Genomic DNA, 25,504 nt, shown 5'->3' on the forward strand with positions numbered 1-25,504 from the left:
TTCCTCAGATTGTCTTTTTTGCTCCAGATTTACAGTGTGTGTTCACGTTTTTCGGCGTTAAAATCAAGATGCTTTTCATCCTGTTTGTTGAAGAAAACCTGAAGCAGATCAGGGAAGTCATCATTTATGTCGACTAAATCAAAATGATGGTGTGAGGCGCTTGTGAGAGACCGACATGACACAACATTTGCATTTTAGGGTTATTTTCATCTGTCATGTTTTGGCAGGTTTTCTCCTTGTTGGTCTAACCTGGAGCAGTGATCATGGGAATATTCATGTTTCTGGTTTCACGTGGAAACACTGCAACACACACTGTAAAGTTTTAAAATAATATAAATGTTATCATATAATATTTCTGTTTCCTCGACGTTTAGAAAAAGAAATCCCATTAATTATTATTCATACATTTATGAACCTGTTAAACCAGGATGCAGTATTGCTTAAACTGTATATGTGTGCTTGCTTCTTGAACCATCAGAGCTTTGTACACAAGTTGTGTTTGAGTAAATGCTGCATGATGCAATATGTGGTTGGGAAGATGATTTTCTTCAGATTCATTGATAATAGTCAGTGCATTTTTTTTATTTTATTTTATTTTTTCAAAACAAAAGGCAAACTGTTATTTTTTAACTGTGTGCCAACTATGATTACTCAAGAACAATAGCACTTGGAGTGATTCTGACTTTTGTGATAGAAACTTCAGAGATTTAGCTTTAACAAAAAAAAAAGACCAGAAAAGACCATGAACGAGCTCCTAAATGTCAATGATTTAGTTTACTTTGTCCTAAATAGGTGTTTTTTTGTAATAAGGCTGGAATGATAATGGCTTTTCAGAAATTTGGAAAATAACTTTTTTTGTAGAATAATTCTTGGAAGGTGTCGTAGGTCTTATTTTACACCATATTTATTCCATTTATTTGTCTTTTTGTCCTCCTGTGTCTCTGCAAAGCACATTTGTATATTATTCTCTCATTTAATTGCTTCTCTGTTCCTTTCTTCTTCATTCCCATTTGCACAATAACTCATAAATGTTTTCGATTGAACCGGAGAAACAGAAAGCTAAACGACAGAAAAAATAGATATATATTTATAAACAAAAGCACAAAGAAAGGACTTAATGAGCATGAGCCGTGGAATACTTCTAGTAACGCAGAAAACTGTTCCCATCACCACCACGACCTGTGGTCCCTGCAGATTCATCTTGCAGCTTGCTCTTGTGAGAGGATGCGTTCAGGATCACAATTGTTGACATAATTATGTAAAATAATTGGTCGAGCTGTCGCCAGTGGAGACAGTAGTTATCCAAACATGCTGCCCAGGTAATCAGGTCTTTTCAGGAAGACTAACTGGGACACGAGGACACCGTCTTTACCACAAACATCTCTGCTAATATTATTACAGTGACAAGCTGTTGGGAAAAAGAAACCGTGTGATGTCGGTTTAAAATGTGTGAATGCAGCTTATTGAGTGGGTGAAGCTGTAGCACTGTGTAAAAACGATCCAACATCAGATGCTACTCACAAACTCAATGCAATTTTCTTTCACTTCATTTACTTTTAACTACTTTTTTTTGAAAACTTTTAATCCACCGTTTAATTAACCTCGTTATATACAGTACAGCATGTGTCATCAATCCGTTCATCCTCACTCTTGACATGCACAGAAACCCTTTAACAGTGTTGTACTGTATTAAAGTTGGGTGGGCTCTGGTGCATGACACAGTTCATAACTCTGCATAATAAAGAGCACAGATTCTGCATCACCCTGTGCAGAATTAATTTTAATCAGAACAAAATGACCTGAAAAGTGAGCATTCCTCCTCTCTATCTGCACACATAACCTACTGAAGCAGCAGATTCTGTTATTTGTTTTTTTTCCCCCCTAAAGTCAACATTAGAAAGTTTAAACCCTGCAAAAAGAAACAGTATCTCGTCTCTTTGTCACTTACACAGCTGTTGACTTTGTGCTCTTATTGATTAGTTAAACACAGCATGAAGCGCAAAGAAACAAACACCAGCCATCAACTTTAAACTTAAAGAACAGGACACTCACCCTCTCTGACACTGATATATTATTATTTTTTTCCACCGACTATCCTCATGTGCTCTCCTCCTCCCTCCTCCTCCCCCTCCTTCTGTTTGTCTGTGTCTTGGTACTTTCTTCCTCTTTGTCCCCCAGTCTCTTCACCCATTTCTGTTTTGTCTTTTCATCCCTCTCTCTGTCTCTCTTCAGGTCATCCATTACTACGGTCTATATTGAAGTTTTGCCCCCTAACAACCAGAGCCCGCCTCGTTTCCCACGGCAACAGTACAACCTGGAGATCAGTGAGGCTATGAGGACTGGAGCGACGCTGCTCAATCTGCAGGTACACTCTGCACTATATACGCCGCTGGTCATCAACCTCCGCAGCCCATGATATCCAATCACACGTATTATATGTGGCGTGGCTGACACTACACATCACCTCCAAAACTGTATCTAGTGCAGCAGTAACTAAATCAGTTGTTTTGTCGGTATTCTTGAGGGTATTTTAGTTTTCCCACAGCTGGAAAAGACATTTAATAATGTTGAAGACTCATCTTGCACTAGGGGGCGTGTAGAGGGTTTGAATGTGACGTCACGGCGAGCGAAGTCTCCGTGGTTACGGCCACTGAGCGGCAAAAAGTGACAGTTGATCATGGAGGTTAGCAGCATTAGTTTGAATCATAGACTTTAATAGCGTCTAAATTAACTGAAACTGAGGCTAATGCACTTTTCCAAATCCATTCTAGTCCGTATGGATCATTGTTGAGTCCAGTTTTCCTTAATTTGATCTGATAATCCACAGTTACTGATACATTTCACCATGTTTTTGCCTCTCAGGGGGGCGTGGCCTCGTGATGTCGATCCATGCCCTCTATACAAATTTTTGTCTTTTTGTTATCAAAAAGATTTGTTATCATGTTTTCACTTCCGTCCCTGCTTCTCCTTGCATCGACAAGTAGAGCTCCCCCTGGTGGCTAGCAGCAGTATAGGTCATAAACCCCACCCCTTCCATTTTAGTGGATGGGACCAAACCAAAATACTAAGGTGCACATCAAATATATATATATTATCATGATGACAAACAATTGCAATGGTCACCCCTCCACAAATGCCCTGGGATTGTGCCTGGGTGTGCCCTAGGATTGTAGGAGTAGGAAAATAAATTAATATTTCTTTATTTATTTGTAACTGGTGAGGTAGACGTGAGTGTAGCATTAATTCAACAAAAACGAGAGTGAGTTTAGAGGAAATGTGATCCAAACTCACAATATTAGCATCAGTTTGACCAACGGGAGGAAGTGGAGACACATCGTCCATATGGTTTTGGCCATAGACTGTATATAAATATGGACGAGGCGCCAACACTTCCTTGCGTTGGTCAAACTATGACACTTTGGGTGATATTGTGAGTTTGGAGTCAGAGTCTGATCGGTGTGGCCTAAGAGTGGAGCCATGGTATCGATAACCAATCTCCTGCTCTACCTCCACCAGTTACAGTGGCACTGGACCAATTTTGGGATGGGACTGTGGGCGTGGCTCCTTAGCTCCTAAGGTTCCAGCTGCGTAACCCCTAATTAAATAAAAACTTGTCACAAGGCTCTTTTGCACTGTAATTTTTTGGTGGGGGTATTAGTAAGTAGGTGTTTTAAATTCATTACTTCTAGCTCACCATATCAACTAGTGCAGTACTTTCAGCCACATACTCAGATGCTTTATTCATTAGATTGAATGTTCTCTGTTGTCTACAAATTGCTCTTAGCTAATGATTTCAACCCTTTGTCCTATTTAAATTACAGCCATGCTGTTCAGGGGATACAGTCAACTCAATATGTGGGTATATAATCAGTAAATTAATTGAGCTACTCTTACTACATAACCCACGGCGACTCCAGAAGTAATTAATAAAAGTAGAAAATGCCCCCGGCTTAGAATCCGCGGTATACATTATATCTACAAAGGGAGAATTTGAAGCCAGAAAATAAGACGCTGTGTGCTAACGTGGGCGTCTCTTTGTTTAATTTAAGGCAGCGGATCGAGAGAGGGACCCCATAACCTACAAAATCCACAGCGGAGACATCCATGGGCATTTTGCACTGCAGCAGAAGTAAGTGTCGCCACAGTTTTAATGCCATCGGTTTTTGATCAAATTTCTGGAGCTTGTTGAAAGAGATACACAAACACACACACACACACACACACATCTACACTCTGGAGGCCTTTGTTGTATTTGTTCATTTATTGCTCATTAAAAATGCATTTTGGTGCTAGGGTAAGATCCTATCTACATTTGCTAGAGGGAGGAGGGGGGAGAGAAACAAAGGAAAAAATTGAGTGCAAGCGAGGTGGTAGAATTATAAGGATGGGAATGAAAGAGGGAAGAATGAGATTAAACGGGTTGGAAAAGGAGATAAGAAGGAGAAGAAGAGGGTAAAAAAAAGAGGGATGAAATGTTACTGACTGGATGATTTAAAAGCAGATCTATCAGTTTATTTATTTTATTATTATTCTTTTTAACTTAATCTTAAAATGAAGCTTTTTAACTGTTTTTATTTGTACTAGTGGTTTTCAAGAGTGTTTTTTTGAACCCCTGTGACCAAGCAGTTTCCCTTGTGGATCAATAAAAGTCTATCCAAGACTAAATTAAGCTAAAAAACAACAGAACAGATTCAACTGAACGGGACAGTTTTTATTTGTGCTTTCTAGGATATAGAAATATAGCTGTATTTTTCAGCATTATGGCGCTGAGACGACGAGCCAAACCGTTATCTAATGCACAGGTGCAACATGCCATGCAACGTACAGTAAATTGGCTCAAGATTATTTTTATGGGCTCGTTGTGCAAGAAGGTTGGCATTGATGTAACACACGTCGAGGGCCAAATGATTGTGATTACAGAAATAAAACAGCCTGCATTAGGATAAAATGCAAGCTCCGAGCTTTGTGGAGGTTTATCTCCAGTGGTGTGTGAATAATTTAGAGGTATCTTGGGTTCACGCTGAACAGTGAGCGTTTACTGCCCATCCTCCACACATTTCCAATCAAATCTTAGCTAGCAGAGGGAACGTGAGGGTGAAATGTAATAAAACTGGCATAAATTAGGAGATAAGCTTCAGCGTTTGCATGACGTGTTAATAGTTCATTTACATCAGTAAATATAATGCAGTGAGTGAATGGAAGAGAAATCTAGATCCTTCAGACCTTAAAACAGCATCAGTTCTTCTAGTTACACTTGTTGGTAGATTGTTCCAAACACTTTGGAAAAATAACCCCAGATCTTCTGTGGATGTAGGCTTCCTCAAGTCCTTCTGTCTCTACATATAATCCCAGACAGACTCCATGATGCTGAGATCAGGGCTCTGTGTTGGAAAACGCCGTCACCTCCAGAACTTCTTGTTCTCCTTTAGGCTGAAGATAGTTCCTCGTGGCATTAGCTGTACGTTTAGGGGTTTCTGAGGTTCTGCAGAATAAATTTGGTGCCAATCATACGCCTCCCTGATGGTATTACATGTGGATAAGCGTCTGTCTGTATGTCTCAGCACTGAAGATACCCTCACTCCTGACCAAATCTGCAACGTGCACTTGCAAGGAGCCTCCACCGTGCTTCACTGTTGCCTGCAGACACTCATTATTTTAGCACTCTTTAGCCCTTTGCAAACAAACTATTATACTTCAAATTTTGACTCATCACTTCCAGAGGACCCACTGCAAGTTTTCTTCACCCAAGTTCCTATGTTTTCACTCATAGTTGAGTCTCCTGGTCTTGTTTCCATGTCAGAGGTTTGGCTTTTTTTTGGCTACAGCTCTTGCATGAAGACCAGTTTTGGCCAGACGTCTCCAGACAGTAGATGGGTGAACCTGGGTCTTACCGGTTTCTCCCACTTCTGAGCTGATGTCAATGCTGGACGTCTTCCGATTACGAAGAGAAATAAGCTTGATGTGTTTTTCTTTGTGACCGTACTCTATAATCAATGACTTTGTGCAAGTGTACCTGTAACAACTGATGGCGGTTTGTTGTTCAAGACAACCTCATAACATCTACACACATACGTTTCTTGCACATCAATACACGCCTTCCTAGACTCTAAAGTTGGAGACATTTCAAGAGATTTCTAATTTATGAGAGTGGCGTAAATTAAAAACACTTCAATCATTATGTAAATCTTCACTGGGAAATTAAAAGTGCAATCAATCCAGGCAAACGTCAGAGGTTTCTGCTTTGATCACGCAGAAGTCCTGAAGAGTAGAATTACATCTTCCAGAGTACATCTTTTACTCATGCTTTTATCAGTCGCCCTTAAATTCTACATTTCTCTTCGCCTCTGATTGAACACTGAGTTTGTGCAAATACGACATAATAACAGATTCACATGCTTTCTGAAAGTTCAGGGAGCTGCTCAGTAATCTGTCAGCTTTTCCATGTCGTGCTTTCATAATACCTCCCAGGGAATCCGCGTGTTGATGCTGTTCCAGATCTTCCAATTTTGTGAAAGGACTGTTACCTAAGAAATGGTGTGTTTAGTAACGTAATCACTCACTGAGCCATTTTAGCTACAGCACCCGAGAGCTTTACTTAATGCTGCTGTGGGTGAGGTGATAGGCATGAGGTGCCATCTGCATTGCCAAAGTACCCATAATCACGCTAAAACTTGTGGGTGTTAGAATTTTATGCGGTGCAAAATCTGAAAAGGTTCTCTCCAAGGTGGTGTGGATAAAAAAACACAGAAGACGGTTTCAAGTTTATCCCCTCGATCTCTAACTACTGACAAATGTCTGGCACTTGACTTATGAGCTCTGTCTTTTTTTTTTTTTGAATAAGAAAACCCATGTTTTGTTCTTAATCTTTTCAAATCCTTTTTCTTTTTTTTTCTTCTTCTGTTTTAAATATCTTAAGCATAGAGTGTTTAACCGGAACTCTCTGTTTTTTCTCTGTCCAGTTCTGGGTATTTGGTTCTGGACAATCCTCTGGACAGGGAGACTCTGGATTATTATACCCTGGTGGTCACAGCCGCCGACGGACACCCAGACGGAGTAAGAAACTCAGCTGCACCGCACAGATATTAACCGGTTGTCTTTCCTTGAGTTGTTTCACATCCCCAGTGGAATTCAACTGAGTGGCTTTCTGGAAGGGGTTCTAAATCCTTCACAGCGAAATGCCACAAACAACAGCTGTGGCATTATGTGAAAACAGGGATGTTAGAGGCACTTTTTTTGAGGGAGAGAGGGGGATAATTGTCATTAGTGGTGTGCAGAGCAGTTCTATTCAGTGTGCTGACTGACTAGGATTCATTAAAAAGATGCATTCACTGAAGCGTTTGGAAGTGCTTCAGCAAACCCACTAAACACCCTTGAAAGTTTTTTTTTTTGCAGAATATTAGAGATGAACACTGGTTCTTGATGTTTACTGCAGTTTTACATTAGTCTTCAGCTGGCGGGGCCAGATTCAGGCACTTTAAAGTTCACTGTGTTGTAGCATCCCCAAGAAAAATAAGAAATATTTTTGCACGGGTGACACTCTCCTCTCAGATGGGAAATCTTAGGATTATTAAATTTGTGCTAATTGGCTATTGGTTTGGAAGAATGGCCTGTGTGTCAGCCACAACATTAAGAGTCCCATATTATGCAAAATTCACTTTCATAAACGGTAAAATTTGTCCCCACGTGAAAAAATCTGTCACTTCCATCACTTGTTTGCTCCACTTTTTAGCGAATGTGTGGCGGATCTGAGATTTTTCCCTTCTTGACATCATGTAGGGAAATAACCACTCCCTCTGGTAGTGGATGCTGCCTTTGTCCCGCCCCCCGGATAGATGAGCCCGCCCTCTAAAATTAAAGAGTGGCCGCAATTTTTTGTCCTCGCAAATACAAATAACAAAGGTACGAGCAAAGCACGGCCCTTGCTCTATGGGACGTAGGATGCAACAACAAAAACACTTTAGGAACTACTCAAAAAAAACATGAAGAACAGAACAAGGTGTTGACCTGGCCTCCGAATTCACTAGATCCCAAACTGATCAAGTATCTGTGGGATGATCTACAGTTTAGTCACAACTAGTTTGAAGACACAAGGGAGGCCTACACAATATTAGGGAGGTGCCTTATCGGTGTATAATGGATCCACACAGATGTGAGCATGGCTGAAAATTATTGACGATGTGATGCAGAACAGACGTCAGATGAGAGTGTCAGAGAGAATCCGACAGATTCAGCCAAATGAATCAAAGTTGATTGGACACAAGTGCAGACGGACAATGACCTAAAACACAGTGTGAAAACAACCCTGGACTAATTTAAAAGTCAAGACGTGGCACATTCTGTGTCACTCACCCGATCTCAAACTAATTGAGCTGCCTGAGACTAAAATAAAGGCGCTGAAGACAGCTGCATTGAAGGCCTGGCAAAGCATCACAGAGCCATTATTCGGTGATGCATGTTGGCTCCAGACTTCACTCGTCATCGCCTGAAAAGGATTCTAAAGATAGTTGTGGAGTAAAAGCCGAGAGATAACATAACGAAATAATGGAAGTAGCTGTATAGCAAGTGGGACACAATAGGCATTCACAGATTTACATTTCCTAACCGGCCGCTAATAGTACAGGGAGCAGATGAGTGAGAAGCCAGACTTCGCTCTTAAAGTTCCTCTTTTTGTTCCCCCCACTTCATATCCAACTATTTTATGGCACTTTTCATAATTCAATCCAGCCGAACAATATCAATGTCTGCACGCAGAGGCTGTCTGAAAATATGCGTCATTATTCCTGTTTTAAATGACTCACTCCCTCCCCCTTCCCTTCTTTCTGTGACTGCAGGCCTTTCACTCCGCCTCCCCAGCCCAGCGGGGCTCCTGAATAAATCTGCAAAAAAATAAGTTATCTTATTGGAATGTATTTACACAATAACAAGAGGCATTTTGCAAGGTTAAAGGAGTCTTGACTCAATTTCTCACTTACCTAACTGCTCTTGGAGCACCGGAGTCAGTTTCCCTCTTCTGTCTCATCTATCTGTCTCTTTGATGGTCACTGCTTCCCTTTTTTAAAAGTTAAATCTCACATTTTGCTCTTTCTGTCTGACATGGTGGACTGCCACCCCCCCATTCTTTCTTCCCTGCTCCTTTGACTTTCATCATTTCCCCCTTTCTAGTTTCACTCTCTAGTTCGTCTTCTCTTCTCACATTAAAACCTTCTTCTTTCCTCTTCAATAACTCCTTCATCCACAAATCGATTAACACAAGAGGTAAGGTTTAAGATCCTCTGTGGAGATAATAACGCTGTGACCTTAACACGCAGCCTTGTGCACGATATGTATGGGAAAGGGAGAAGTAAGGGGCTGTTATTACCTTAACAATTGTCCATGCACAAGCCTTTTTTGAGACACACCAACATTCAGGCACACATAAACACTACTGGTCAAAAGTTTTAGAACAGCATCATCTGGTATAGTTGGTCAAGGCTTCGCCCTACAGCAAGATATTGACCCAAAACTTTAGTCCAACCTCTACCGGAACTACCTCAGGATAAAACAAGATGCAAAGCCTAAAAACGCAGAGTGGGCGGCCCAGTATCTAAACTTTAACCCCATGGAGCTGAGAGCAAAGCATCCTAACAAGCAACACACATTTCTGGGAAGAATATTAGATTTCCAATTTAGAAAGAAAGAATGTCACAAGTGTAATTCAAGTGTCAATTCATTGACATCATTTGCCTTAATGCTCATCAATACTTTTCGTGACAGATCTTCACCTCTCAGTTTCTGATGGTGGCGGTAATGCACCAAAAAGTTGTTTTTTAAACTGTTATAAAACAAAAGAAGATGAACCGAAAGAAGAGGAAGAAGCTCTGTAATTTCATGCAAAGGCAGCAATGCTTATGACCTAGGTATTAAATACAGAGAGTTCCATGCGTTCGATAATCTCAGCTATCTGAGCGAAGTCTCAGCTAGTGAGGATACATTGACCAATTTCCTATGTTTCGTACACAATCTCTTATCTCTTGCTTAGAAACTCAATAAAATTTCAGTTCTTTACATGAAACCACAAACACCTACTTTTTCTAGACCAAAGATTCACAGGTGGGATTGATAAGGGAATCGATAATGGCATGGTATCATTAAAACCTTATCGATGCCCAGATCATACACAGACCCTAAAGCTATAGAGAAATGTCCAGAATGTAACTACGTGACAACGTAGACCAGACCACAAGAGCTGTGATTGGTCTGCTTTTCCATATCTGCAGTTTTTCCAAATGATTGTTTTTCATCAATAAAGATAAAACGCATCGATGAAAGTTTAACTCAGGAGGCTCAAGTATTTGTACGACTCATCTTTCGGTGAAAGTTTCTGTCCCAGTTGTTGAAAGTGAAGCAGGAAGTAGACACATCAGCAAAAAAAAAAAGTATAAATGCGTAGGTCACATCATCTATGGCCTGCATTACCCTAAACGAGCCTTCAGTGTATTATCTTTGTGCCCCAAGGATCCCCACGTCAGAAAATAGCTAAAAGTAGTTTGGACATTTGTCTGTTTGACACGCCATTATATTTTTTTTCCATCGGGAGATGTGTGGGGAAAAAAAAGGGAGAGGATTGTTACTATACAGTCAGAGGATGTACTGTACAAGAGAGGAATGATACTGGCTGCAGAGCGACAGAGGGAAAGAAAGAAACAGAATAAGGAGAAGAGAAGATTGGAGTGTAGTTGGCTTATACAGGTCCATTAATCAGCATCACCCAAAAGGCCTTGGGGTGTCTTCATATGTGCACACACACACATACACACACATTTGTGTCCCACATTATTAAAAGTGCTGTTGTGAGTGTCAGGCTACAAAGTGCCTAATTGGCTATTTGGCCAGTGAATCCATCATCCTGCCACAGATGGTGAGGGCCCAACAAGTTGGTGCAGTAGACCAGGTCGACTGTCAGGACAGTGGGCCGTGCAGGATGCAGTTTGAGCTTTGGTGCAGGGCAGTGTGCTGTCATCAGACGGTCTGTACTGTACTGTAGCATTATGCCAGCAAATGCTAACTTTGTATATTAACTTTATTTAATTTAATTCAGTGACTCTCCAAAATCTTGGTGTGCCACTCAGCCGTACTTTCCCACATAAGAAATAACTATTTAAAGGACCAGTCTGTAAGATTTAGTGACACCTAGAGGTGAGGCTGTAGATTGCAACAACTGAATACGCCTCATTTTTAAAGCGTGTTCTCGACTCATCAATCTGTAAGAACTTTTTTCTCATGTGGTGTCTGACAACTATTCTGCGATTGGTCATAAATTGGAAACGGGGTCGTGATTAACAGGGAAATGTACCGTATCTCCCACAATGCTTAGCGTGTGTGACGTTGTGGATGCTAAAAACATTAAAAGTCCACTCTAGACCTAACGTTTTCTTTTTCTGTTTTGATGCGCCAACACTGTTCAAGGTTAAACTTAATATGCCACTTCTTTAAAGTTGATTTCACACTAATAAAAATATTATTATTATTATTATTTTAACTATATGCAGCTGAATCTTTTGTTTTAAAGGCTGGTCACACGTATTTGCAGTGTTTTATTGGAACAATATTAAAACTTGTCCAACACAAATCATATTTCCCACATTTTTCCACCAATAGATCTTTTTTTTTTATATACATACCTAAATATAAGATGAATTTGATCAGATATCGGCTGTGACAGCCAATATCAATGCATCACTAAAAATAATACAGTTGAACTCTTGATGCATATAACCCCTGAAATATGCTGTATCCAGGAGAATGAAGTTTGGCAGGCGGCCACGGTATCGGTGAGATAATAAACCCTGAGATGTGCGACTATTGAAAAGTGATGTGCGGGGAGCCTTGCAGAGCAGAACACAGCCTACTATCACTCTCTGTCTGTCTCGGTGCATGTGTGCGTGTTTGCCATCGTTGCTCACATCCTTCCTTTTCATCTTATCGCAGCTCATTCCTCTTTACGTGTGCTGACATTCGGATAAACAGTTTCGTCAACTGTGAGCTCTTAACCTCAAATTACTTGCATCACCATGTGCTCTGCCAACCTCAATAGCCTGTTGTCACCTCAGTGATTGTCACCCTCCCACGCACAAACCCACACATGCTGCTTTTCCTCGTATGAACCTTCGGTTCAGTTTGCTCTCCCTCGTTTCCCTCCTCCTTCTCCTCCTCCTCCCAGTTTCCTTTGTAAGTCAAATCTTGGATGCCTCTCTCCTGCACTTGAAAGTCAAACGGTGGAAACGGTGGAACCGGTGACCTCCGTGCAGCTTTTTTTCTCCTCCTGCCTCACCCTTGCTATTCTGTCTATATTTGTTGATTTTTTTCCATTCTTTGTTGGCGAAATTTACAGTGTAGTTTAATGTCAGACTTCCTACTCTTGGGAGTAATGCGTCACAAAAGTAATGCAATTACTGTAATGCATTACTTTTCACTGTAAGGTGCTAATGTAAGGCATTACAAAAAATTGAAATTAGCAGAGGATAAAAAATTATTTTCAGTTTGTCAGAGAAGAGGATACGAAGAACATCATAGTTATGTTCACTTTGTGTGTGAAACCAAAAGATCTCTGTACCTTACAAAATAGTACAAGTAGCACGGTGCCAACTTTCTTTAGGTGTTTGGTCAATAATCAATATTGCTAGAAACCACTACTGTATATTGAAATACAACTTGGCTTCTAGTAATATTCATTTTAATATGATTACACCTAAATTTACAGTATCTCTATCACAATATGTTAAATGAAGATCTCGCTGGTCTCATCAGAGAACGTCTGTAGGGCATTATTTCAACTGTGGGTCGGATTCTCGGTTGGTAGCAAGAATGTGGGAGTCACACCGACACACAGACTTATGAAACTAAACAACACAGATGTAGAAGTGAGATGAACATTTTCTGGTAAATACTACACCTGTGTTTACAATGAGAGCCAGTACAAGTCAGTGAAATAAAATAAGTTTAATACAACCTTATTCATAGAAGCGACACCTTTCTGAAGTTTAGTTTTAAATGATTGGATTTTAAGATGTTCATATGACAAAACATTTTGATAAAAGGTTGAAACTTTTTTCACCATTTCTTGATGTGTGTTAATGCGGTTAATGACAGACTGGCAACTTCCACGGTGTACGCCTGTAGCCTAATGGGCAGCTTGGACAGGCTCCAGCCCCCTGCAACTCTCTAAAGCAGGGGTGCCCAGTACTTAGATCACATTCAACCAGTAGATTGCGAGGATCGTGCGGGCAGATCGTGTTCAATTTTTATTGCAACATGCCCACACACACACACCACAGACATGCACAACATCACCAACTCAAGACTACTGACTGAATATTAAGAACAAAGATGGATAGAGCTTTAAACATTGTACAATTGATGTGATTGAGTGTAGGGTATATAAAGTACATTTATCAGGTAATGAAACAGAAATAACTGTCATATTTTGCAAGTTGTGACCAGTACACAGTATTTTTAGCATTTTATATGGTGTTTCTGACTCAAATTTCTGAAATTATCTCTGACTCAGATAGTATTCATTCACAGTTCATCATTCATTCACAGTATTTTATGAAAATCTCTTTCCAAGGCTTTGTATTTATTTAATTATTGATTTTATAGACACTGTAGATAGGCAGATCTCAGGATACAATGGAATGAAGTCCTCCCGGCTCTCACTGATGATGTCACGTTCCATCAGGAAGTAAGTGATGATGTCACAGTCCTATGGTACCTCAGCATTCCGGAGGGTAAACAAAAGCTCACAAATTCCGTTGACATTCAGTTAGTAGTCATTACACTAAGAAGACAGTTCGTGATAACTTAACCTTGTTCAGAGAAGACATTTTCAAGACGAAAACCAAGTTTGAGTGATATGGCAACAAAGACAACCAACGCCATGGACCAAACAACCAGTCCACGGGAAGAGGACCCTCCTCCTACTACAGTGGACACAATCCGCCCCATTGTGGATTCTTTCTTCAAATGGATTGAACCCAAGCAGTGGGCTCTTTTGCTCTCAGGAAACCCTGATGACGAAACCAGGTACATCTCTTCTTTTTCAAACAAATGAGCTTTGTTTCTGTTATTATTTATTGCCTTCTGTTTATTTGTTGTTGTTTTGTAGTCATTATTTCTTTGTATACAAAATGGTTACATATTTCTATACGTTTGTTTGACAAATAAATTAATTAATTTATTTATTCAAGGTACATGCTGGTGGAGCTGCTAACCAACATGATGGCGCTCATTGTACAATCAACGCTGGCGGAAGTTGCAAGGACAGGAGTTAAACCTTGGGAGTACCTGTCGTCTAGTTTGGGGGACGCACTACCTCGAGCTTTCGCTCAAGCTCTGGACGTTCCAGATGAGGTCTGCCGTGAGAGCTCGCACCCTTTGACGAGCATCATCGTCAAAGAAGCAGCAGCAGCGTCTGTCAGCTCCATGTACTTCGTTCGCATGTACCCAGCGAATCCATATAGAAAGTACACCACTGCTCTACTAACAGTGGATGAAATGGTTGATCGCACCATCAAAATGCTGCAAGAGTGCACAGAGAAGAAAAGAGTGATGTCCAAACATCAACCGCTGCAGCTGAAATGCAGCCCAGACATTTCCATACCCAGACACACCCAAGAAGACCGAGAAGACCTGGAGTCTATAAAAAGTGATGTCGCAGAATGTGTGGAAGAGAAACCTGCTCTAGACCGCAACGTGTCTCTAGCAAGCAGGATAAAGATATTCTTCAAAAAGACAGTTTCCAAAAGGTCACCTCTGGCACCAACAGAGACACCCGATGATACAGAGGTCACATCTGGTGAAGACACAGATTTGGTGTCCGCCTTTACATCTGAGGACAACCCAGAAGAGGACACAAGACCAAAGGAAGAAGTATTTGTGAGCAGTGTCACAAAGGACCTGATTTCACGGGTCTTTAAAAAGTCAGAGTTGATCTGCGCTACAGATTCCCTAGATGACATCTACCAGTGGCTGTTCAACAAAATCTGGGATGAGGTCAACAGCGAAGATTTAAATATCAACTTAAACAAGTTGAAGAAAGTGGACAAGGCCATTCTCAAGGAGCTCCGTAAAACACTGCACTGCTCCAAGAAAATTGTGGGGGTGCTTATGACCTTAAAGGATCCATATATTGAAAACTTGATTGTATCTTCTTTTAAGAAGCAGTTGAAAAAACACTCCGAGGAACCTGGCACCATCACAGAGTTTTTCACAGCGTTAGGAAGAACTTTAACCTACCCTACATACGGTCTCACAATACTGGTGTTTTAAAGTTTAACATCTTCATCTTCACCGGTAAATATTTTTGTACCTTAACATATTTACTGTTCTATAGTTTCTCTTGTTTTACATTGTTCTATTATTTGTGTTTTGCACTGTTCTTCTGTTGTTAAAGTCTTATCTCGTCTTATCTTTCTAGATGAATCCAACTCAGAGCTCAAGCAGGAAGTTAACCCACTTCCCCTCCCATTCCCCTCCACTGATTGCTGCGAGTCAGAGAGCAGTGGAGGAGGGGGTTACTTACATCTGGGGACACCTTCCCCTCCGCTAGTTGCTGCGAGTCAGAGAACAGCGGAGGAGGGGGTCACCTGAATGTGGGGACACCTCCTGTTCCTGACCTGTTTGTGGGTTTACCTTTTCCTCTGCTGGAATCTGCTAGATGAGACCAGTGGAGCAGGAGGACGCCTACGAATAGGTCAGAATTTGAGCGTGTATCATCATCGTGTTGGACACCAGGACCACCTGACATCTGGAGGGCCAGGGATTGATTCGCTGACTTTGGCACCTGTGATGCTGCTTACTTCTCTTCACTTGCTTTTGAAATTAAAAAAAAAAAAAAAAAAAAAACTGTTTGCATTTTTCTTAATGTTAATATATGTTAGCCTAGCTTAGTCATTGTGTCATACCACATAACCTTTAACTGGATGTGGAAATGAGCTACATTCAATAAAATAAGATCTACTGAGAACACAAAATCCATATTTCCAGTTATTTTTGGTAAAGGTAACTTAAAAGTAATGGAAAAGTAAAGTAATCCCTTACAATTCAAAGACAGTAATATTATAATGTAAGTACTTACTTTGAATACAGTAATAAGTAATGCATTACGCCAAGTCCAGTCCTTTGTAGTCATTTATTTTAGGTCTTCCACAAACCAAAACCCCATCTCTGTAGCATCAAAACATCTTATTCTCCTTCGTTGTCTAGTGTTGAAGCTAGCAAAAAAAAAAAGAAAAAGACAATTGCTGTGTTTCCATTTCCCCTAGAAATGCAAACAAAACCTGCAAAATTGGTAATAGAAACATTTCGAAAAATCTCTCAGATATCACTAAAACACTTTTACGCTCTCATGAGGTGGTTTTTCAGACAAATCGATACAACGTGATCTTAAACCTTGTAATGGAAACACTTTTTCCTCATTTCCCCGTCACTGGCGTCACTGGAGATGATGCAGGGGATCCTGTGACCAGTTTATTTAAAATCCATTTCCTCAACGTCTCGCACGACGAGCACTTAAGAGAATTATGGGACATGTACAAAGAGCAATTGTACTTTATCAAAATTTCAGAAATATCACTTTCATTTTGCGAAAAAAGTGTAATGGAAACGCAGCTAATGACTTCTTCTTCTTCTTCTTCTTTGGTTATATGGGCTGTTGGCTAGTGTCACATCTGACAAAAACCAAAGATGAGGAAAAAGAGGAACCAGAAACACATGATAAACTTTCTGAATATCAATTTGAAGTCAGTCAGAGAGAAATTTTGTAAATCATGCAGTGTTTGGTGAGGTGGTAGTAGATGCTCGTTCTTCAATACTACCAACTTGATTGGACACCATAAAAATTAAAATGGATTGGAAAAGGCTGCACAGAAACAACATCAAACACTGAATTCTGAATAAAGTTTAATTGAGACAAAGTCCAGGAGACAAATATCGATCAACCCAGTCAAGGTATATTAACACTTAAGATGCAAAAAGCTTTAATGAATCTACACGGGAGGACATTTTGTTTATGTAAGATCAGATCAGCCGTGAATTTTAAAAAATGCGTGATCAGGACATCCCCACTCAGGAGTTTCTTCAGAATGAGCTTCGTCTTCCATCTTATGGCACAAAAGATGTTTGTGTTGGTTTGTTCTGGTGGAGATGACCCCCTGGGGGAAAGCAACAGTCACATTCGAATGAGTTGGCTGCGTTTTTTGTCAGATGGCCTTTCTGTGACCCTTGGCTGCCCTTCTCCAGAAATGTTAGCACCAGCCAATTACAGACCAAGCCAAAAGTCCTTCTCCTCCATTTTGAATTACGCCAGCCCCAGAGCCTCCCCAATTCAAATCACATAAAACAATTTAAAATACCAGTAACAAAGTGACAAAATAAGCAGTAGTTTTATACTGACACTCATCAAAACCACAAAGTAGACAATTAATATTTAGTTTTCGAGTGGACAGCTACGAGCAGAAACGGATGAAGCAGGAGTAGAGCACTCAGCTGAAGGCAGCACTTCATCTTTTCTGGCTGATCTGCGCTCATAAGCCACCGGGACTCGTTTTGCCCTCAGTGTCATATCAGGGTGTGTGGGCAATTAATAATGTCTCTAAATAAACTCCAGCGCCGACTTCCTGTGCTGGGAAATGAAGCCACTGCAAAGTCCCAAATATTCTCCAATGGCCACATGAGGTTGTCTCCAAGTCTAAATCAGTTCCCACAGCCTTCCATGTTAAACTGTTGAACTTTACATCAAAGGTAATTACACCTTTTTAGCTGTTTTACCCATTCACCATGCATTAATCCCTAGTTTATGTATTTCTAAAGATAGGAATAATTACATGAATGGGTACAGTAATTTGCCACCCTTCACTAAACCTATGGTTGACATCATGAACGGTTTGTCTTGGTGTAGAGTCCATGTATGAACATTATAACCTAGAGTTTTTCGGGCCACAGACCCCAAACTGATGGAGGGATTAAGTAAGGACCCTCTGCCTATGTGTTTTAACTCAGCCTAGTGCTGTTTATGAACATATATTTTTATTATTGTCATTTTTACATTCAATATTAATCTGTTCAAATAATGCACAGGTTCAAATATTAATTCTTTTTATTTCAATGGCCATGCAACTGCTGGAAACATAAACATACCTGCATATCACAGTTAGACATAGCCAAATTATTTAAACTTAGCTAAATAATTCACAATTCCAGGATTTAATGTAGTAGAGACTCCAGTCATTTTGGCCTCAGTAGTTGGCTGATGGGAGTTAGCTGCACTGTTAGCCTCTCTTCTGCTAACACTTCACCTGGGGACTGAACAGCCTCTCTACCAATTGTGGGAAACCTGACAGAGTCAGTGTGTAATACAAGACTTCATGACTGGTTCAGCAGCGAAAGGGGCGGGGCCTATTGTGTACAGGAGGCTTAGATTGACAGGTCTGTTGAGACAACTCCTGTATCACTGAATGATGCCGCCATTGATCCCTTTACTGAAATATGTTGGATTCATGTATAAAATATATATATATATATATATAAAATGTCTAATCAACCAAAGATTTCCCTCTGCAGTAAGTACCTCTGCAGACCTGGAGGATGAGGTATTACTCGCCTGTTTCTGTTCTCCCCTTCATGCTTTTCATTATTTGATTCGATCACACAGCAGAACAGAGTTCAGTTTTAGTGCAGAGGTTGTGGTTGTGAAAGGGTTAATACAAATACACCTTATAACTCTGCAAGAGAAGACACAGCAAACCACAAATGAACTGATTTTTTATTTTATTTTTAAATTTATTCTTGGAGTGCACAGTCATAACAAGCACAAAGAGATGGAGCAGCCGGGACCAGAGTACAACTAATTAGTGAGCAAAATGGGCTCTTTAGTCGGTTATGTAAGGTAGCAAGGTTAGCGAGAGCGACACACAGACCGAGGTGGGGAAATAAAAATCTGTGTGAAATATGAAGACGGATCCTCTCTCCTCTGTACTTTAATAATCAGTCTCAGAACTGACCAGAATGATAACACAACACTGTGTGTGTGTGTGTGTGTGTCTAGACCTCCAGTGCGACGGTGAACATCGTGGTGACAGATGTTAATGACAATGATCCCCAGTTCAATTCCTCACTGCCAGTGAACCTCACTGTCATCGAGGAGCAGGATCACGCCTACGTTGGACAGGTCAAGGTAGGAGGATTCACACCTACACACAGCACCTCCCTCCTCCTGCTCCCTCTCCTCTGCGGTTTTAAATACATTTTGCTTCATTAATATTCATGTAGTTCACCTGACCGCGCTCAAACCACGTTTAAATGCTAATGTGTTCCATATGCACGCTTTGTTTCAGCTACTTTCCTGCAGCCAGTCTATTGTTATAATGATGAGTCATGAACAAAAACGTCAAGTTTAGATCACAGTTTGTCTCAAGGTATCAATTACTCCCTGAGAGTGTTCAACATGTTCAATTAAGGCGAGACACTACAGGTGAACAGGGTAAAATTTAACTAATATCACAATGAAAGAATATTTATTTTTATTACTAGTTTTTCTGTGAATTTATATGATACATTTCCAAAAAGAAATCTGAATAATGGCTAAAGTGAGGTTCAAAATCCCCTTTATAAATACCTGCAGGATGTATTTAGGAATAAATGTGTAAAGTTTGGTTTGTGTTAGAGCTACTGAGGTGGAGGTTTGTGGTTCAGAGGAGCAGAAAAACTCATTTTGAGAAAACAGCCTTTAAAGTTTCATATTGTAAAATCATGTCTATTTTTATTGGAAACCACTATGAACCAAAATCAAATCTACTCACATCCTTCAAAATATATCATATAATCATATCAGCATATATATATATAATATCAAAATATCGGATCAAATTCTCAATAAGTTCATTCAAGTGTGAAACATGAATGATGATCCACTGCTGATCGTCTCCACCTTCGTCTCCTTTTACCGAAGACAATTTACGGCCGGGTGAGCTCAGATGAGTCTGACTTCCCGTCTCTTCTCCTTCATCTGTCTTTTCTTTGACTTTTCTTGTTAATTTGAGCTGTAATTTCCTTCTTAGAGGAGACTTCATGGCACTTTTAAATGTCCTTAATGAATATAAACTGATGATAAACTCATGAACGAATCACGTCATCAGAAATCAACACCAACCAATAAGAGTTCTTTCTACTTTTACGATTGGTTGCCATTAGAAAGGATATGACCATATTTGGACATAACAGACTTCTGCAGAAGAAAAATAGCTTCACAACAATAGCTCATATGCCAGAGTAGAGACAAGTATCACAGTAGAAAGATGACTTTTTTTTGTCGTGTCTCACATTAAAAAGCCCAATTCAGCAGGAAAACATGCAACATGACATATTAAACTTGTCTCTATTACTCCTCTACCACTAGAGAATGTAGCGATACGCATCACTTCATCTTAGCCTGACCCACGTGTCTATGATCCCGTTGTGAGGGCGACAACGCGCGGGACATATAATTTATATTTATACCTTTTAGTCACCTTGCAGTAACATAATTCCTATAATGGAGTCTTATTTGTCCCTAGCAGGGAAGCCGGTCCCCGCGCTGCGAGTGCATAAACAGATTAGTGTCCCCACAACGCCTGTAATGAAGTACACACACATACGCAGCGCACAAAGATTCTCAGAGGCTGTAATTAAATTTAGCTCTTATAATCTTTTACAGTGGGGACCAAAGATCAGCGACGTAACTCTGTAAACGGTGGTAGCTTTGTAATTAGACCTGCCTGCTGTGATACTCACAGGGCTTTGTGCTCATATTGCAGGTAGACAGGACGCAGGGGTTCTTGTAGAGTTTAAACTTCATGCAAGTGTGTCCCCTTGTGAGTGTCCTAGTGTGAGTGAGAATGGACTTAAAAGTTATGAGTCGCTGTATTAGCCTGGGAAACCTGCTCACTATAAAGTCACTTTAAACATGGACCCATGACAGGTGGATTCTGCACTAATCACCTTTAATGAAGCGTTAATTTCTCTTAAAGGGACAGTAGTTTTTTTTTTTAAGAGAACAAACTGTTGACAATATGTAATTATAAGATCCAGTGTTTGATCAGTTCCATCATTAGAAGTATTGCAGCAGAACATTTGACTCTAATGGCAATAATTCAAAGTCAGATTTGAGTGTTTTCATTTTACCAGTAATGATTTACAGTTTCTGCAGGTATGTTTGCTATAGTTCGTCTGTTTGCATTCATCTCTGCTCTCAAAGGGCTAAACATGATGAAATATGCTAAAATATAAATAAATAAGTAAAAACATTGTGGGATGTTTCCACCTGCGTCAGCACCTTCTTCTTCTCCACTTACCACAAAGACTCCTGGACTTGTTCCAGATCTAATAGCTATGTATTCTCCAGACAGAGGCCACGGCTAAATCTGACACTTTGATAGGCTCTGATCTTTAAAGATGCTCCCTCGGTTGCGTGCTCGCTTGGATTTGCTCCAAGCTTAAATCATAGCCTTTCCACGGCGGTGTCAGCGGGGGGTCTCTGATCAGTCTGACACTTCTGCCAGGTTCTAAATGTTAATCACGCTTCTTTGGTTCAACACTTAGGACTACCCCTGAGAAAAATATACGACCCTTGTCCAGGATTCTGAGCGAGTCATACTTTTAACAGGTCCCAAACTTAGAAGTTCAATGTCTTTCTCTTTTTTTGTGTGTGTGTGTGTTTTGGACCATTGGGCACAACTCCAAACTTGTAAATCCCTTATTCGTGAAGAGGACATTTCATTCCAAGCATTCCACATTTTAACTCTCGCTCAGACCTTTGGGCACGTTCCAAATTCAACATCCAAAAATCCACCCTAATCTCTAGAGAGGGCACTTGAAAGTATTCCAATCCTGAACTTCCTCCCTTTCAAGGACCCTTGGACATATTCCAAAAACAAAACAGACGGCGTGATCCCTCAGCGAGCAGAGCAAGGCACGACTCCGGGCCTCATTCCAAACCAGGGTCCGTACCTGTAGGCATTAAGCAGATTTCCGGAAGAATGAATGGTCGTGACCTTGGGTTGCAGGTGCAGGGTGGAGACGGAAAGAGGGCTGGAAGCTCGACATGTTCGGGTGGCGGGAGGGAAATGGCAGGAAGAGGCTAGGGAGAGGTGAAAGACGTGGAGGAGAAGCGAGACGACACAGTGAAGGGAGTGTGGCTGCATTCTTAATCTCACTTTAATGAGTTTAAGACACGGTTTCTGTTTTAAAGAGAAACGCCTGGATGTAATCAAAGGTTCAACAACCATCAAAGATGCATGGCTTCTGAGATGTGGAGTCTGATTGGTTGGGAGATGTGCAGCAACATCTAGTAAGTTCAACTAGGCACTTGTGACGCACATGTGTTTGTTTGCTATCACAAATTAATGAGCCATATTAAATTAGCTGAAGGCGGCAACAACAGAGCCTCGACTAAAGAGCTGAGAGCTGAGGGTAAAGAGCATTTAAATATAGGACCTAAATATTAATAGCTGGTAGTCGGAGTATGAGGAATAGCTGCAGGGTAAAGAGACCAGAGAGTACCCAACAGGAAATCAGGTCAGAACAGCAGAGAATATGAAGAGATGTTGAAGAGATATTATCCCAATGTGCAGATTGTTTGTGATTTTTTTATTTGTGGTTTGCACGTCACCACCCAAGGTGAACTTGCAGATGCAGGCAAATAGCTCAAGAATTTCCGCAGCCAGTTGATGGATTTTAAATATAAAGCAGAGGATGACCTTCCATCATAGCTTGATGATTATCTTTTGACATTCCTGCTGAATCAACAGGGCGTAATGCCGTGCATAGCTTCACAATCAAATGCTTTAAATCAAGCCAGCTGCTCACCGGAGTACCTCTTGATCGGTTCACAGGTTGGTTCTCCCTCGGCTGCGAGGGTCAGGCAGTCGTTTTCCACCGCGAGGACCGAGAGGCTTTTCCTCCAGATGATTTCGCTGATTTTCACACCTTCAACCTCAGAGAGAGGATTGAATCAGTGAAATTGTTCGCTGCAGTTAGTTGTTGATAGAAATAATAATAATAATAATACTAATAAAAAAAATGCAGGCTTGTTCATGGCATAATTACCTTTCCTTACAATGTGGTTGATAAAGTTCTGTGCAATGTGCAAGTTGTAAACATCTCTAAGGAGAAAACGTATTATTCTCTCTTTACATTAGCCTCCTGAGACCTGAGCTTTTGTTGCGTATTCATTTTTAATTTCTCTATTTCTCTTTATTTGTAGATTAGCACGATCTAAGAAGTATAAAAACTAAGCGTCGTCTTTGTACAAGAAGTAATTTTTTGGGGGAAAAAATGTCCTCATGTGTGGACGCTGGGATTATTTCATATAGTATTCAATATTATAATAAAGTCACCAATATGTAACAAAATATAAAACTGTTAATTGCACATGTCTGAACATTGCTGTGCAAAAACAGAATAATGAAATAATCAAGTCCCAACGTTCTTGAATCCTCGCTAATTAGCCAAGTTCAAGCTCGTTACTTTTGAAAGAATTTGTGTAATATGAAGCTAGAAAAGTTAATAAGCACAAATAGACCAATTTTGACTTTAAAATTGAGGTTTTGTATCTTACGTAACCGCTATCATGTTTTTACACCAACTAGTGTCTAGTTATGAAGATAAAAATTTAAATGAAGCAGAATAAGAAGCTGCCACGATAAAACTTAACGTCCCCATATGAGGACGCAGGGTCTCAGGAGGCTAATACGATGGTTTTGTCCGTCATCCATCTGAGCTTGGTCATGTGATCACTTGTAGTCTTCCTGACCCTTGAAAACACAAAGTGCTAAAGCAGGTACGATAACATTTTACATGGCATTTATGTGGATAGGTGCATTCCCCCTGCAGAAAACTACTAACTGATGACTCACCACACTATATAAAGTTCAGTCACACGAACACACACACACACACACAATTCAGGAATAAGCCTGCTAGCGATGACCTGTCTGGGTGCATAACTTACTTAAAAAAAAAAAAAAAGACCTGCTCGCAGCTAAAATACTTACGTTTATTAGTGCAGTAAAAGAAATGTGCCTAACAACTAATTCTGTTCCATGCGCAGCTTCTTCTCCTCTCTCACTACATCTAGGAATTACATTAGAGGAGGAGGTAAGAAAACGAAAGAACGTGGTACAAGCGCCCGAACACGAGTGATTGTGGAGATAATAGTGCATGTTTCAGTTGGCGTCTTTTTCTGGCTCTGTGTACGCTGAAGAGCGGCAGACGTGAGGCAGCCCGAGACATTAATTCTATTGTGTTCCCGGCTTTTAACTGTCTGGCTGTGTAATTACGCCGAGAGAACTGTGAGGACGACAGCACAGAGGGAGGATAGAGGCAGAGAGAAGCCGTCTACCTTGTGCAGCACCTGACTCCAGGAGCTGCAGTCATCAATATGTCTGACACCATGCGATTAATCCAGCCTATGCGACTTAATCCAGCACAGAGAATGTGACAATTTTGCTGTAGGCAGATTGAATGGAAAATAAGGTTTCCCTGTTATATATCCAAAAAAAAAATCTGTTATTTATGTCAGCAGAGGCAAACAGCTGTCCGTTTACATGGACTTACATCAGTCAGCCATAACATTATGACCATAAAAAACATCTTGAGACAAGTCAGTGTTCTCTTAAAAAACTTTTGGACTTTTTATTTGTGTGGATGTTATTCAAACCTCATGACTCAAACAGCAACTATCAGAGATCTGTCTGTCTGTTTGTCTGTCTCGCCAGCGTTATGTTGACTCTAGAAGAAAGAAACGAAGTCCTCGGGATGCGATATGTATTCAGAGATTCATTACTGGGGCTAAAACAATGTTATAAATTTAATGGAGCATCCAGCATTTGGGTGATTATCATGGACTGTTTGGAGTAGTGGAAAATTGAATAAGAGAATGGAAGAAAGAAAGAAATATATTTTAAGTTGAAAAAAAAACTTAAAATAACTATGTACCCCAATCAGCCACAACATTATGACCACTGATAGGAGAAGTGAATAACTTTGATCATCTTGTGACAATTCAGGGTTCTGCTGGGAAACTTTTGGACCTGGCATTCATTCATGTGGATGTTACTTAGACATGTAGCACCCACCTAGACCTAGACCAGACCCCCCCACCCCATAGCAATGACACTCCTTGATGGCAGCAGCCATCCCCAGCTAGATGCACATGAAAAACACTTTGGGAACAACTCAAAAAAACACAAAGACCAGCAGAAGGTGCTGACCTGACCTCCAAATAGATCCACTAGATCCCAAACTGATCAAGTATCTGTGGACTTATTCACAGAGGCCCCTCCCCTCAACCCATAGGACACAAATAGGACACCCCCAGGAGGCCCATGTCCATTCTGTTTTTGAGCCCCAAGGGTGGTCATAATGTTATGCCTGATCGGTGTACATTAATGGTGTTCGTCCTGTAGTGTTTCGATGGATTGACCGTCTGACG

At 40.5% G+C, this 25,504-nt stretch overlaps 2 protein-coding genes across 8 annotated transcripts in view; both read left to right on the top strand.

Annotated features, from left to right (window-relative positions):
• The window catches only part of LOC125022862 (protocadherin-15-like), a 217,664-nt gene that overhangs the window by 106,801 nt on the left and 85,359 nt on the right, over positions 1-25,504 (top strand). For all 7 annotated transcript variants that reach the window (XM_047609811.1, XM_047609812.1, XM_047609813.1 and 4 more), the window contains exons 17-20: positions 2,233-2,365; positions 4,050-4,129; positions 6,960-7,053; positions 19,082-19,210. In XM_047609811.1, the coding sequence (XP_047465767.1) occupies positions 2,233-2,365; positions 4,050-4,129; positions 6,960-7,053; positions 19,082-19,210 (436 nt within the window). The remainder of the gene's footprint in view (positions 1-2,232; positions 2,366-4,049; positions 4,130-6,959; positions 7,054-19,081; positions 19,211-25,504) is intronic.
• Positions 13,687-15,852, top strand: LOC125022863. The gene is made up of 3 exons (XM_047609820.1): positions 13,687-14,061; positions 14,226-15,330; positions 15,455-15,852. The coding sequence occupies exons 1-2, from the start codon at positions 13,892-13,894 to the stop codon at positions 15,304-15,306; spliced, it is 1,251 nt and encodes a 416-aa protein (XP_047465776.1). The 5' UTR covers positions 13,687-13,891; the 3' UTR covers positions 15,307-15,330; positions 15,455-15,852.

This window comes from Mugil cephalus, chromosome 16 (assembly GCF_022458985.1).
Source record: "Mugil cephalus isolate CIBA_MC_2020 chromosome 16, CIBA_Mcephalus_1.1, whole genome shotgun sequence".
In the NCBI taxonomy this organism is placed as follows: domain Eukaryota; kingdom Metazoa; phylum Chordata; class Actinopteri; order Mugiliformes; family Mugilidae; genus Mugil; species Mugil cephalus.